Source organism: Cebus imitator, unplaced genomic scaffold, assembly GCF_001604975.1.
Source record: "Cebus imitator isolate Cc_AM_T3 unplaced genomic scaffold, Cebus_imitator-1.0 Scaffold291, whole genome shotgun sequence".
Classification (NCBI taxonomy): domain Eukaryota; kingdom Metazoa; phylum Chordata; class Mammalia; order Primates; family Cebidae; genus Cebus; species Cebus imitator.
Genome location: NW_016107606.1, coordinates 462,866 through 475,469, shown reverse-complemented (window position 1 = coordinate 475,469; position 12,604 = coordinate 462,866). Strand labels below are relative to the sequence as shown.

The 12,604-nt window shown below is 50.5% G+C and overlaps 1 protein-coding gene across 1 annotated transcript; it reads left to right on the top strand.

Annotated features, from left to right (window-relative positions):
- Positions 1-1,845: 1,845 nt before the first annotated feature.
- KLF6 (Kruppel like factor 6) lies at positions 1,846-10,476 on the top strand. Its single transcript, XM_017502081.1, has 4 exons — positions 1,846-2,214; positions 4,913-5,486; positions 6,879-7,002; positions 7,443-10,476. The coding sequence occupies exons 1-4, from the start codon at positions 2,113-2,115 to the stop codon at positions 7,492-7,494; spliced, it is 852 nt and encodes a 283-aa protein (XP_017357570.1). The 5' UTR covers positions 1,846-2,112; the 3' UTR covers positions 7,495-10,476.
- Positions 10,477-12,604: the final 2,128 nt, after the last annotated feature.

Genomic DNA, 12,604 nt, shown 5'->3' with positions numbered 1-12,604 from the left:
TTTTTCTGAAAATGACAATGGCCATTATACTGTATCTGCATTACACCTAATCAGGTTCCCTCTTGTAAAAATAAACTACATCATCTTCATAGTGCTGGGCAGGGCCTGTTAAGAGACAAGGATAAATTTAAATTCCATAGGAATGTGGATTTATTTTAAAAATCAAGACAAGATGGGACGCACGCATCATGACGGCCCACAGACCTTGCACAGGCAGCCACGCTGGCCTCCGTGCCCAAACAGCGCCTTCCCCTGCATCTCAGGCTCCCCCTGTTCCTGGGTGCCCGGCCCTCTGCGGGGACTTGCTCCTGACGCTTGCTTCCTTTGGAACTAGCGGGGTCAAGGTCACAGGCGTGCTGCTAATGACTGAGAGAACCCTGCCCCCAACACAACCGCTGCCCAAACCCTCTCAGCTGCCGGTCACTGGGCGTTTGAGTAAATCTGTGGATGGTCCAAATCAAAGCCATTTGCATTCCCGGAAACAGACTCCGGGTGCAGGTGCCCAAGGAGGGCTGGTCCTGGCTCTCAGGTGATGGGGTAGACACTGGCCGAGGGACACCGTGTCAATTCAGTCCGCATAACCACCACAGCCCACATGCCACAGGTACACCAAGACAGCCACCTTCCTCCACTGTAGACCCACAGAGGTCCCACCTGGCCTTACAGCCGCATGCTTTCTGCCGGAGGCTCCAACATTTAACATACAAACCCCTTTTTTTTTTTTTTTTACATAGTCCATTCCTTCAAAGTGTTTAAAAATAATGTTCATTAAACTCTATTTTGAAACAAACTATAATATAGCTACAATTCAGTTTTCTATTTTAGATTTTAAAATGCTCTGGTTCATGTTCTTGGCATTTTTCTTAAAAATGAACATTATGGTATATTTTGGGAGATAATTTATATGGAAAAAAACCACACACACACACACACACACTCTGAATGTCAGCTTCCACCTAATTTAAACTGTTTACACATTCATGGGAAAACCTAGCTGTTAACCTTGGTGAGGGCTGAGATCGCCCTCTACGAGATAAACACGTTCCTCCGGGTTCCGAGGGGAGCCTGCGTGCTCCCCTCCCCCACCGTGGTGGCCCCGAGGACACGGGGGGCACAGAGGGGACCCCAGGAATGGAGAGGACGGAGAGGGGCTCAGGGGTGGAGCGGGACAGGGGGTACTCCGGGGATGGAGGGGACAGAGCGGGGGACGGCAAGGTTAGCGAGCAGAGGGTGACCAGGGGGTGTAGGGGCACACGGCGGCGCGGAAGGGACGGAGGGACGGGGCGGCCCCGGGGTGGAAGGGGACGGGAGGACGCGGCGGCTCCGGGCAAAGAAGGGGACGCGGTGACTGGGGGACCTGGGGCCGGACGGCCGGGAGGAGCGGGACGGGGCGGCCGCCCGCGGGCTGCGCTGCGGGAACCGGGACTCGCGCGGCGACAGGGCCTGGCTCGGTGACCGGGACGGGCGCGGGGTGGCAGGACCCGGCCGCCCGGCGATCCCGGCCGCGACTCCCTCAGCCCCGGCCGCGGGCGGAGTGCGGCGCTCGACCGCGCACTTCACAGCGCGGACTCCTCCGGCGCGCGGCCGCCCGCGCCTTATAAACCCTGCTAAAAATAGCCTGCGAGGCCACCCTCCAATCACAGCGGGCAGAGTTCGAATTGAGCCAATGGCGCGGGCCGTGATGGAGAGGCTCGGTCACGCCAGGCGGGGCCGCTGTGTGTCGCCGCCCGCGATTGGCCGGAGCTGACATCATCGGCGCGCGGCCCCCGGGCCGGGAGCCACGGGATTGGGCTGCGCGCGGGGCGGGCGCGGGGCGAGTCACGTGGGGGGGAGGGGGAGTGGGGGGAGCCAGGCGGGGGCGGAGGGGGAGGCTGGCAGCGGAGCTTTGAATAGGGAAGTTTTGCAGGGGTTACGTTTGCAGTCAGTCCGGTGTTTGCAAATATTGTGTGGGCTCCGCGCGCTGCGGGCTGCGGGAGGGTCCGGCCCGGCGTCTCTTCGAGCCCGGAGTTTGCATGAAACTTTCACCTGCGCTCCGGGGAGACTTTCGGCTCCGGCTCCCACCGCGCGCCTCGCCACCCTCGCGACCGCGGGCTGCGTCCCACTCGGCCCGACATGGACGTGCTCCCCATGTGCAGCATCTTCCAGGAGCTCCAGATTGTGCACGAGACCGGCTACTTCTCGGCGCTGCCGTCCCTGGAGGAGTACTGGCAACAGGTAAACGCGGCCGGCCGCGGTTCGCTGCGGGCGCCGGGACGGGGGGCGCGGGCCGGGCGGCAGTGCGGGGTTCAGACCCGGTGCTCTCTGCGGTCCGCCGGGCCCTGGCCACGGCTGTCACCGGGGGAGCGGGCGCAGCGCCCCCGCCGATCGACCCTCCAGCCCGCGAGCCGCGTCCGCCCAGGGAAGCCCCAACTCCGACGCAGCCCGGCCGAGCCCCTGGCACGAGTTCGGAGCCTGTCCCCGCTCCAGACGCCACAGCTGGAGCTTGTCATGGGGACCAACTTGCTCTGCCTGCCAAGGGATTTTTTCGTTTTTTGGGTTTTTTTTAAAAGGGATTTGGTTTTTGTTTTGGTTCTTGGTGCTAGTACATAACAGCTTTTTAAAAAATAGCACGTTTTGCCAGCAGAACGTAGACCAGCTCTTTTTGGGTTTTTTTTTTTTTTTTCCGTTTTTTAAAAACTCTAGACCATTTCCAGTGTTTTCCCCTCTTTGGAATGCCTCACGTTTCCCCTAGATCTGCCTTATTTGTCTCACCTGCTTCTCTAGTAGACCGAGAAAAATAAAAATAAACAAAACTGTGTACACACCAGTGACTTGTCAGTCTTGTGACAATGAGCCTGTCCAAACTGCTTCGAGTCTTAGTTTGGGAAAAAGGACCTGGGTTTCCGACATTGTCGTAGAACTGCAATTTTGGGGCATTGGAAATTTAAGAAACTTACCATGTTCCGAGCTTATTGCTGGCATCTCCCCAGGGGAGAGAGACTGACACTCGCCCCATTGTCTCTCCAGCGACCGCGGGAGGGTTTGCTGTTGTTTCCCTGCCCTGCTGTGCTGTTTGTTTTTCGCCACAAAGTGCATTGCCAGATCCAGTAGAGGCTGTGGGTTTCCAAGCCTCGAAAGCTTTGAGGAGGATGAAATGCAGGCTGTTGCAACCTTCACATGCCTGCTTAATTGTTCACAATCCTCTCCTGCCTTCTTCCCCCTTCCCCCCCCAACACTTATTTTTTTTCCTCCTCAAAGAAGCTGCTCCCTGGGACGTGATTGAAATTGATCTAAGTAGTTTCCTTAGGGCATTTGGGATTTGGGCAAATGGCCAGACCTGGCTCCTGGTCGCCTTCGGAGGCTTTTAAACCCTCCGAGAGCTTCGTTCAGGGTCCGGGTGCTCATCAGCGTAATGGAGATTTTAAATTAGCCGGATTATTAAAGTTTAACAAGATCTCCATAAATGTGCTTTTCTTTTTTTCCTTGGAAAATCAATAAAATATATCGTTGCTGCCTGTCTTCAGAACGTTGTAGTGTGCATTGTAAGTCAGACGCCTAGTTTCAGGGAAAAGGGGGAACCATGATTTTCCCGTGTGCTTGCTCACCCCGGCTGTGTGCGAGTCTGGGAGGGGGAGGGCTTGCCTGCGCCAGGAGAGAAGCACACTGCTAAGTCAGCCCGAGCCCCTGGGGTAGGCTGCGCTCTGGACTGTGGGTGCCTGGAAAATGAGGTGCTCACCAGAGCAGTTTGGTGTAGAAACTGAAATCAGTAGAATTGCCAGTAGTATAGACAACCTTATATGGACATGCAGGCAACTGATCTCGTGAAAATCAGGGCAGACATAATTTAATCCTAAAATGTTTCCTACCATTTTTCTTTTCCAGTGGCTAGAAAGTTTGAAATGGTGGGGAGAGGGGATGCTGATCTCGGCAGTTGTAGCTTCTTGAAAGGTTGGTTGCGGGGCTGGGGAAGGGGCACCGTCCATGCCACACTGCATGTCCATTTGAGCTGGGTCCTTATTTGGCTGCTGATCAGAATTTCAAAAGGAAGTCTCCTTTGGCATTGCGTGAAAGAAATAAGAGTGATGACTCATGCCATTGTACTCTTGGCCAGTAGATAAAGTTCTTGTTCATTGTGGGACTCCCAGCAGGGCCGTGGAGTAATTTCCCCTTGCCTCCTTCACAATAGCAGATGGCCACGCTGGAATTATTTCTGCACTCCTGTTGTTGAAGTTCCTTGTTTTTCTGTGGTCACTGTAGAAGTAAAGTTCTGTGGCATGCAAGGCCCTGCACTTGGGAATGGCATTCTGTGAAAACGTAGGTCTTGGCTGCACAGGAAATGGGTGGTTTCTCTGCAGCTCCATTCGATGCCCCCGAATACAGACAGCTGCTGTCTCCTGTCCCCGAGGGTGGCCCTGTGTTGTCAGCCGTGTCCCCAAGGAGGTCCCCCAGAACACGCTGTGTGCCGTGCAGTCTTTCTGTCTTGTGTGGGTATCTGTGGGGTGTGAAGGGTGGATGGCTGGGGCTGTCCTTAAAACACATGGTTCTTGACAATGTCTGATCATCTGGTTGAACCTGTTGGGAGGGGTATGTGTGTGGGGCCGGTTCTCTTCCTGTGGTTTCATGGGAAACATCAACACTGGTAACTACAACAGAAAAACCGGCTTAGTGATCGTCACCCGTTGTGGCCGCTGGCCCAACACTGGGAAAGGCAGGAGAAGATTCACCCTCCAACTTCTCCTCTGAATTCTCACCGTTGCTAGAAATAGATTTCCTCTAACTTCCGTGAGTACACGGATGCTTAATTCCACGATGTTTTGCCCCTGTAGTGACCGGGCAGCAGTGATCTGCCCTTCATTCTTGCATGCTTTTGGAAATTGCTTTTGCTTTTGGTCGCCATAGCAGTCATGTGCCTTCTCTGGTTCATTTTGCACAGACCTGCCTGGAGCTGGAACGTTACCTCCAGAGCGAGCCCTGCTATGTTTCAGCCTCAGAAATCAAATTTGACAGCCAGGAAGATCTGTGGACCAAAATCATTCTGGCTCGGGAGAAAAAGGAGGAATCCGAACTGAAGATTTCTTCCAGTCCTCCGGAGGACACTCTCATCAGCCCGAGCTTTTGTTACAACTTAGAGACCAACAGCCTGAACTCAGATGTCAGCAGCGAATCCTCTGACAGCTCCGAGGAACTTTCTCCCACAGCCAAGTTTACCTCCGACCCCATCGGCGAAGTTTTGGTCAGTTCGGGGAAATTGAGCTCCTCCGTCACCTCCACGCCACCGTCTTCTCCAGAACTGAGCAGGGAACCTTCTCAACTGTGGGGTTGTGTGCCCAGGGAGCTGCCCTCGCCAGGGAAGGTACGCAGCGGGACTTCGGGGAAGCCAGGCGACAAGGGAAGCGGCGATGCCTCCCCTGACGGCCGGCGGAGGGTGCACCGGTGCCACTTTAACGGCTGCAGGAAAGTTTACACCAAAAGCTCCCACTTGAAAGCACATCAGCGGACGCACACAGGTCAGTGCCCACGCGGGCCCCGGAGGGTGGCCACTGGTGGGCGCCACTGCCTTGCACCAGCCCCTGAAGGTGCTGGGGGCTGACCCTGCAGGATGTGGTCAGAGCAGACACATCCTCACTTCCTCAGAGCCTTTCCACCAAAGCACTGGGTCTTTTTGGAGTTCATAGTAGATTCCTAAAAACTGGAGTCTTGAGTTGGATAAGTGTTTAACACTGTTCAGATTAAACAAACGAGAGACTAGGTCATATTCTTCCAGACCTCCACCCCCACCCCGCTGCCGTTCCCCCTTACCGAGGCCACTGCCTGTTCACCAGGGCACACGCGCAGGCTGCCTTGACTTGCCCTTGGGTTTCTTCAGTGAAACTCAAGGGTCAGGACAGAGGGTTGCAGGGCAGCGTGGAGCGTGTGGTTTGCTGCTGATGGCCGAGGCCCGCGTGGGACCGGCGGCATTCATCAGTGGGTGTTTCCTGCGACTCTCTGTGTCTCAGGCAGCCTTTGTTTCTGATACCGCTGGAAACAACAATTTCTTCATGAAATGCTGCTACTTAGGTGAGAGTGACATTTAAAAACACCCTGACAGTACACTAGGATAATCGGTGAGGAGGCACGGAAAACTTAGAGCTGGGAGGGATCTTAGCGGTCACGTGATGCAGGCTCTTGTCAGTAGGACAGCAAATTGCTGAGAGTCAGCGTCCCAGACAGGCTTGGTGACACCTGAGATTGGGATCCGTGTGGCCTGAAATCCAGGCCCAGGCCTGTCCCAGCATACTCTAGGACTGGCTTGGTGACGCTGTATTCTCAGGTCGCACTTGTATTGAATTCATATTTATCATTTGACCAAGGAATGACGGCCACCCGGCTGTTGGGTTGCCATTTGGAGAGTGATTCAGAGGCCTGGTCCTGGGGCTTCCCAGAAGCCGGTCACTTCTCTTTTGTAGAAATGGAGAAGGTCCCTGAGGAAAGTGCAGAGACTCATTCCGTAGGGAAGGGAGTAGGGAACGGAAGCGTGCTTGGGAGAAGCAGTTGCCATGGAGAAGGCCACAGCTCTGCCTTTGCGGGGTTGTGGGTCTGGCTGGCTGGCACCTCTTCCGGCCGGCATCTGGCTGGTCTGAGTCGTCGTCATTCTCCACGTTAGCTTTGATTATGGCACCATGGGCTTCGCCGAAGCTGTGTCCTTGGACAGTAGTGGGAGGCCTGAGACTGGGTCAGGAGAGAGCTCCTGTCGTCTCTCTGAGGCTGCCAGTTCCTGCCCTCCGTTGACTCATGTCACCGCCGGCAGAAGCCACTGGGACCCTGACCTCGCATCTCGCCGCTGTGACTGTTGCTGCCTTTCCCGTTTCCCTCTGTGGGTAGCAAAGTCATGGCTCACTTTTCCTGTGCTCTCTTCCCAGGAGAAAAGCCTTACAGATGCTCATGGGAAGGGTGTGAGTGGCGTTTTGCAAGAAGTGATGAGTTAACCAGGCACTTCCGAAAGCACACCGGGGCCAAGCCTTTTAAATGCTCCCACTGTGACAGGTACGTGCATGTGGACGACAGTGGGCAAGGAGCATGGGGCCTTGGGAGAGTGATGAGCAGGGCCGAGGGGCGTGCAGGGCGCGGGTGAAGGAAGGCACGCGCTTTCCTACGTGTGCACATGTCTTTTCATGCCTGGGACTTTTTAGAAAGTCTCTGGTGTGCTCATCGTCCATGGTTAGGAAGAAGTTCACTTCTGATTTGAAGATTTAAGTCCGTTCAGCTTCTCCAAAGCACTTTCCAGCCAGTGATGGCAGACACCCTGAATTCACATTCCTATCAGTGGGTGTCTCCTGTCTCTGAAAACGTGGATGAGGCCTGGGAGAATTCCTGCTTTCCCTGCAGGGGGTAGGCCGGGCAGGGCAGGGCAGGGAGGTGAGGGCCTGGTCCGGATCACTGAAGGGATGGGAACCTAACGTCTGTGCCTCTCATTTGCCCTACAGGTGTTTTTCCAGGTCTGACCACCTGGCCCTGCACATGAAGAGGCACCTCTGAGGGAGCAGCGAAGTGGATCCCGTAGGGAAAAGGCTTCCGGGCTGAGAGCCGGCCGTGGAAGGAGGGATGCGTGTTCCTGCCGAAGCATGCCGTCTGCACCCTACCCAGTTGCCTCCAGGGCCTCTCCTTGGAAGGTCTTTTGAGGGCCGCCAAAGTCCTGTCAGAAGCGGCAGAGCACCCGTGGTGCATGGTGTGTGGGTACCCTGGACTCGCCACTGGGACCCGACTTTCCGAGTGGCGCCTAAGCCTTTGCCGTGAGCATGCGCACTGAGAATGTTACTGGTTGGGTTGATTGTATGCTGAGGATCTATTACTGACTGTATGATGAGGCCAACTTTTTTCCTTGTGGTCAGCAAGACTGCAAGAGTGGGGAAAAAAGTCGTTTGAATGTTTTGTGTGTAAGGAGTATACCATGAGATGAGATGACCACCAATCATTTCCTGGGGGGGAGGGGGTGTCTGCACCTTAGGAAAAAACAAAAATCAAAAAAACAAAAAAAACAAAAACAAAAAAAGAAGGAAAATCTTGGAGGGTGGGCGTGGGAACTCAGGACCCCAGCGTGGTGAGTGGTGTGGGGAGGGAGAGCCCCTTTCCCTCTTCTGTGTGAGAGGAGCTGTTAGTGTCTGGTGCAGCTATTAAATGTGCAATGTGTCAAGTAGCTTGTTTTACACGCTACAACATAGCTCATTTGTAACCCATTGTATAAGCTGTGTATTTACAAATATAACACAACAGTTTAACTTTTCCTTAGAATACAAAAGTCATGCATGGTCTGGGGAACTATATGCTTTTCCATTTTTAAGTCAGGACTGCAATACTGATTCCAGTCAATGAGCAGCTAAGATCCCATCTGTCTAATAAGTGACCCCTAGCCACCCGGGCCTGGCCATATACAATTCTTTTCCCCTCCGAGTTTGTAACACTCCCCTTCCGGAAAGGCATTGTGCAACACAGGATTATTTTTAAATGATTCTGAATTTGAATTAACGTTTTGGAGAATTTTGTGATGCCCTTAGTAGAAATTGGACACGTTGTTGAGTGTCGCAAAGCGAGGGCCGGGAATTGCTAGTCTAATGTTTCATTAGACTAAGAACCTAAAATTTTTCTCAGTTGGGTGGATAAAACCACTAATGCTTAGAAACTGTTTTCTCATGCAGCTACGTTTCTCTTATTTATGCCTTGAGGACTAATTTCTGGTTTTCTAGCTGTTAATGCACTGTTGACCTTCATAATGGTGCCTTACGCAAGCGATCCCTTATGTGGGGTCTCATACAGGGGTGTGGGCGATGCGTGCTTTATTAAGGCTCTCTTTTCACCTGGCAGTGTACTGTATCAACGTAAAATACAGAAACAAAAATCTCTCTGAGGTCCTCCTTCACAACGACATAGAGCAAAACTCCCTTCACATGTCAGTATTTGGTCAACATTTTAGACAACTTGACGGTCAGTGTTAACATGGAAAACATGAAAATGGAAAAATCTGACCAATTCTGCCACCTTGAGACTTTCATATAGACCTTGCACAATTGTATAGATTACACACCGGCTGTATTTAATATGTAACATTTTCACACATATTAAAGATACAGAAGTATAAAAAAAATCCCAATGTTAATGTATTTGCTTAAAAGGCACAAGTTTCACATATCTGTCTAGCTATCTGTTGGTAATACAGAAAGTATACTACTTTTTTAAAAAAGTGGGCAGAATTCTTGTGTATGTATATTTGTGTCTATAGTATGTGTATGTGTGTATATATATATATATATTATATATAGATAATATATAAATATTTTTTTTAAGGAGAAACTAGAATGTTTAGCTAGAAAATTTCACAGCCTGTGAAGAAATATTTCAAAATGGCCATAAAGGAGGTAAAAATGAAAACCATAACCTAACTTTTATAGAGGCTTTGTCTTTAATTTAATGATTTACAGAGGACTTTCTCGCTTGAATCTGTTCCGGGCTGCCTGCTTTGTCCATCAGATGGGCAAGTCTGGAATGGGGCACGTTCGGCCTTTGAGAAGTGGCCTGAACAGAATACTAGAGCCCAGGCTGGACTCAGACACACTAAGGTTTTGATTTGGAATTTCAGCCTTATTAGAAGATCTAACCTAAGAGTAAGCTAGCCACAGGGATTCTTTTGTAGAACACTTTTTATGCAGATGAAGCTATTTTTTCCAGCATGTAGATTCTTCCAGTTTTTCCGAGGAGTAATTTCCCCGAATTGGCATACCACAGCGCGGACAGCTGATATTTCACCCAGCTGCCGGCCTGTGGGTGTGGTTCTTTGCTTTATATATATATACACACATGTGAGTCTGGCTGGGCTGGTATCTTGTTTGATCTTCCTGGAAATGAGCAATGACTAATGCTCACATAACTGTGTTTTTTTTGTTTGTTTTTTTTTTTGTTTTTTTAATCTGGGCTGATGAATACATTTACCTAAGAAACTCATTTCATTTTGCTTGGGGGGAAGTGCAGTTTTCTTTTGGCAGTTCAGAATCCAAACACTTGATTTGCTGGGTTTGGAAAACTCCTTTTTTGGCCTTCTGTGTGCTTAGCCATAACAATTCCATTAAGCAAGAAGGTAAACAAAAGACAAAAAAAACCCTTGCACTGGCTTGTCTCACTTCTGAAACACGTCGGAGCTGTTTGCCTGGGTGGGGCTGGGCACCGTACCTGTCAATGCCTGTGATTTTCATAATTAGCACGTACATAAAGAAGTACATTCTGTTCAGGTGATAACTGAGCCTCAATCAAGCAGAAACTTTTTTGCTTGAAATTTAAAAAAAAAAATTTCTATTAGTGAAATTTCTTTTTTTTTTTTTTGGAAGCACCCTGTTATCTAAAGAATCTTTGTAAGATTTTTGTAAAATTTTGTTTTACAAGATTTTATTTGAAATTGTTTTTTGCAAGATTGTTATATTTCTGTATGAATGTATTTTTTATTGGAATAACATAAAAGAATTCTTATCAGCATGGAGTCTGGTTGTTTTTTGGGGGAAGGGGGTTGTTGGAACAAATCCCTGCTTCATTCATCGCTCTGGCCTTCCTCCTGGGGGAAATCTCCATTGTACGGCCCTGAGAACCACTCACCTACCCCAGCCCCTTCCTCTCCACTTTCCTTGGCCCATCCTGGGAGCTGAGGGACGTCAGCGAGCCTGATATTGCCCTCACGAATGCATCGAATACTCTTCTCCCAGCACTGAGAAAAACAGCCTCGGGGCTCTGGGCACAGTAGAGAAACATGCCACGTTTTATCCTCCATGGCTCAAGCCAGGGGATGCCTTGCAGACGCATCTGCACAGTGACAAACTTGAGTGCTTCCCTGTCACTTCATGTGCTCATAGCCTGCTCCAGTTCTGCAGCTAGAGCTGGGCCTGCCTTCCCCAGCCAGACCTGCCACACACCTGGCTGAGGCGGGTCTGGGAGGGGTGGAGGAGACAGAGGGACTCCAGGCCAAAGGGCTGCCGTCACCACCTTCAGCCTACTCACAGTCAAGGAGGGCAGAAAGTAAAAGATGACACCATTGCCAAGTAAGATTCTATCTCTTTTTAAGGCCAATGAGATCTATTAGAGTTTGAAAACAGGCAGCCTTTTGTTTTTTAGAGCAATGTTTAGCGAGTCGCCTCAGCTCTGCTTCACTGTGTGGACCAGGACAGTTTGATCGTGTACTGGTCCTTTTTCAGATTGCACTAAGCCAATCAGAAGCAAGGGGGTAATCGATGGGTTTCCGTGGGAACCAGCTTCTTAGTGTGACAGCAAGGATACTCTATTTTAGTGGCTTAGGTGCTCACTTCTCTCCATAGCTCTTCATTTTGCTAAACTGGGGAATTTACACTAGTTGCTTTTAACTTTGTAATTGGAGAGGGGATGTTAAGATGTGTGCCCAGATGAGGAATTTTAAGTGATGTTCTTTCTATAACTGTGGTAAAAATGTCAGCAGTTTGGAAGGAGTTGCGGTGGGGCAGGGTGTGGGAGCAGATGACATTATTGCCAGGATTCATGGGTGTGTGATGCTCCGAGCACATGTCACCGTGACTCACCGCTGGCTTGCCCTGACCCTACCGTCTAAATAAAGTCTTGATAATCATTCTCGGCGACTATTAAGACTCGACCACTTTGTCATGGAGAGACTATGCGGGACAGCTCAGTTATGTTCAAATAAGGCTGTGTGGAGTGCTGCTGTACCGGGAATCAGCTGCAGCCCAGGGGTATTTATAGAAGTATAAAATATTTCAGTCTGCTTAACAAAGTTTTTGAAACCTAGCTAAAAGAAAGGAAATGTTCTAGCTTGAATGAGCTGTGTGCTTTGGACAATTTGCTGAGTTCCACCGACCTTCCGTTTGCTTATTGCTAAAATGGGGCTAGGCCACATGGATCCAGCATTCTTGATAGCACTACAGTTCTGTGGTCTGTAAATATAGGGTGGACTTCAAATTACATGTTCGCCATCTTCAGAGTGCTGGCCTCAGCTCCAGAAAGCTTTCTCTTGTGCTACATGAAAGAATTGTTGAAGAAAACTGTGCAAATGGAAAACAGGATTTCTCAAATTGCCCTTTGCCCCTCTAATTACAGTTAAGTTATTCAGACATTTTTTTGTTTTACAGCATGCCATTTTTTAAAATAAAAAACACCAACATTTTTGAAAAGTGCTATTGTAGCCATAAATGGACCCAAGTCTCCCAGGTGTCCCCACATTACCAGCCCCGTTCCCTATCCAAGCGTCCTGAGTGCTGAAAAGACCACCCAGGCAATCGGAGGAATGTGTCTTCCTTTTGTACTGTAATCGCCCTGGAGAAAGAACACAGCCCTCACGCCTAACTCCTCTCTTTTGTTTTAATATTATGCTGTCAGGAGCTACATTTTAACAACCATCTTTGCCAAACTGAATTATCTTCCTAGCAAAATTTCATGATGATACAGATAGTGGTATCTGCTTCCTGCTTCTTGTGCTGCGTCGGGTGTGTGTGTGTGTGTGCGCGTGGGGTGTGTGTGCGTGTGTGGGGTGTGTGTGTGTGCGTGGGATGTGTGTGTGTGTGCGTGGGGTGTGTGTGTGTGCGCGTGGGATGTGTGTGTGCGCGTGGGGTGTGTGTGTGCGTGTGTG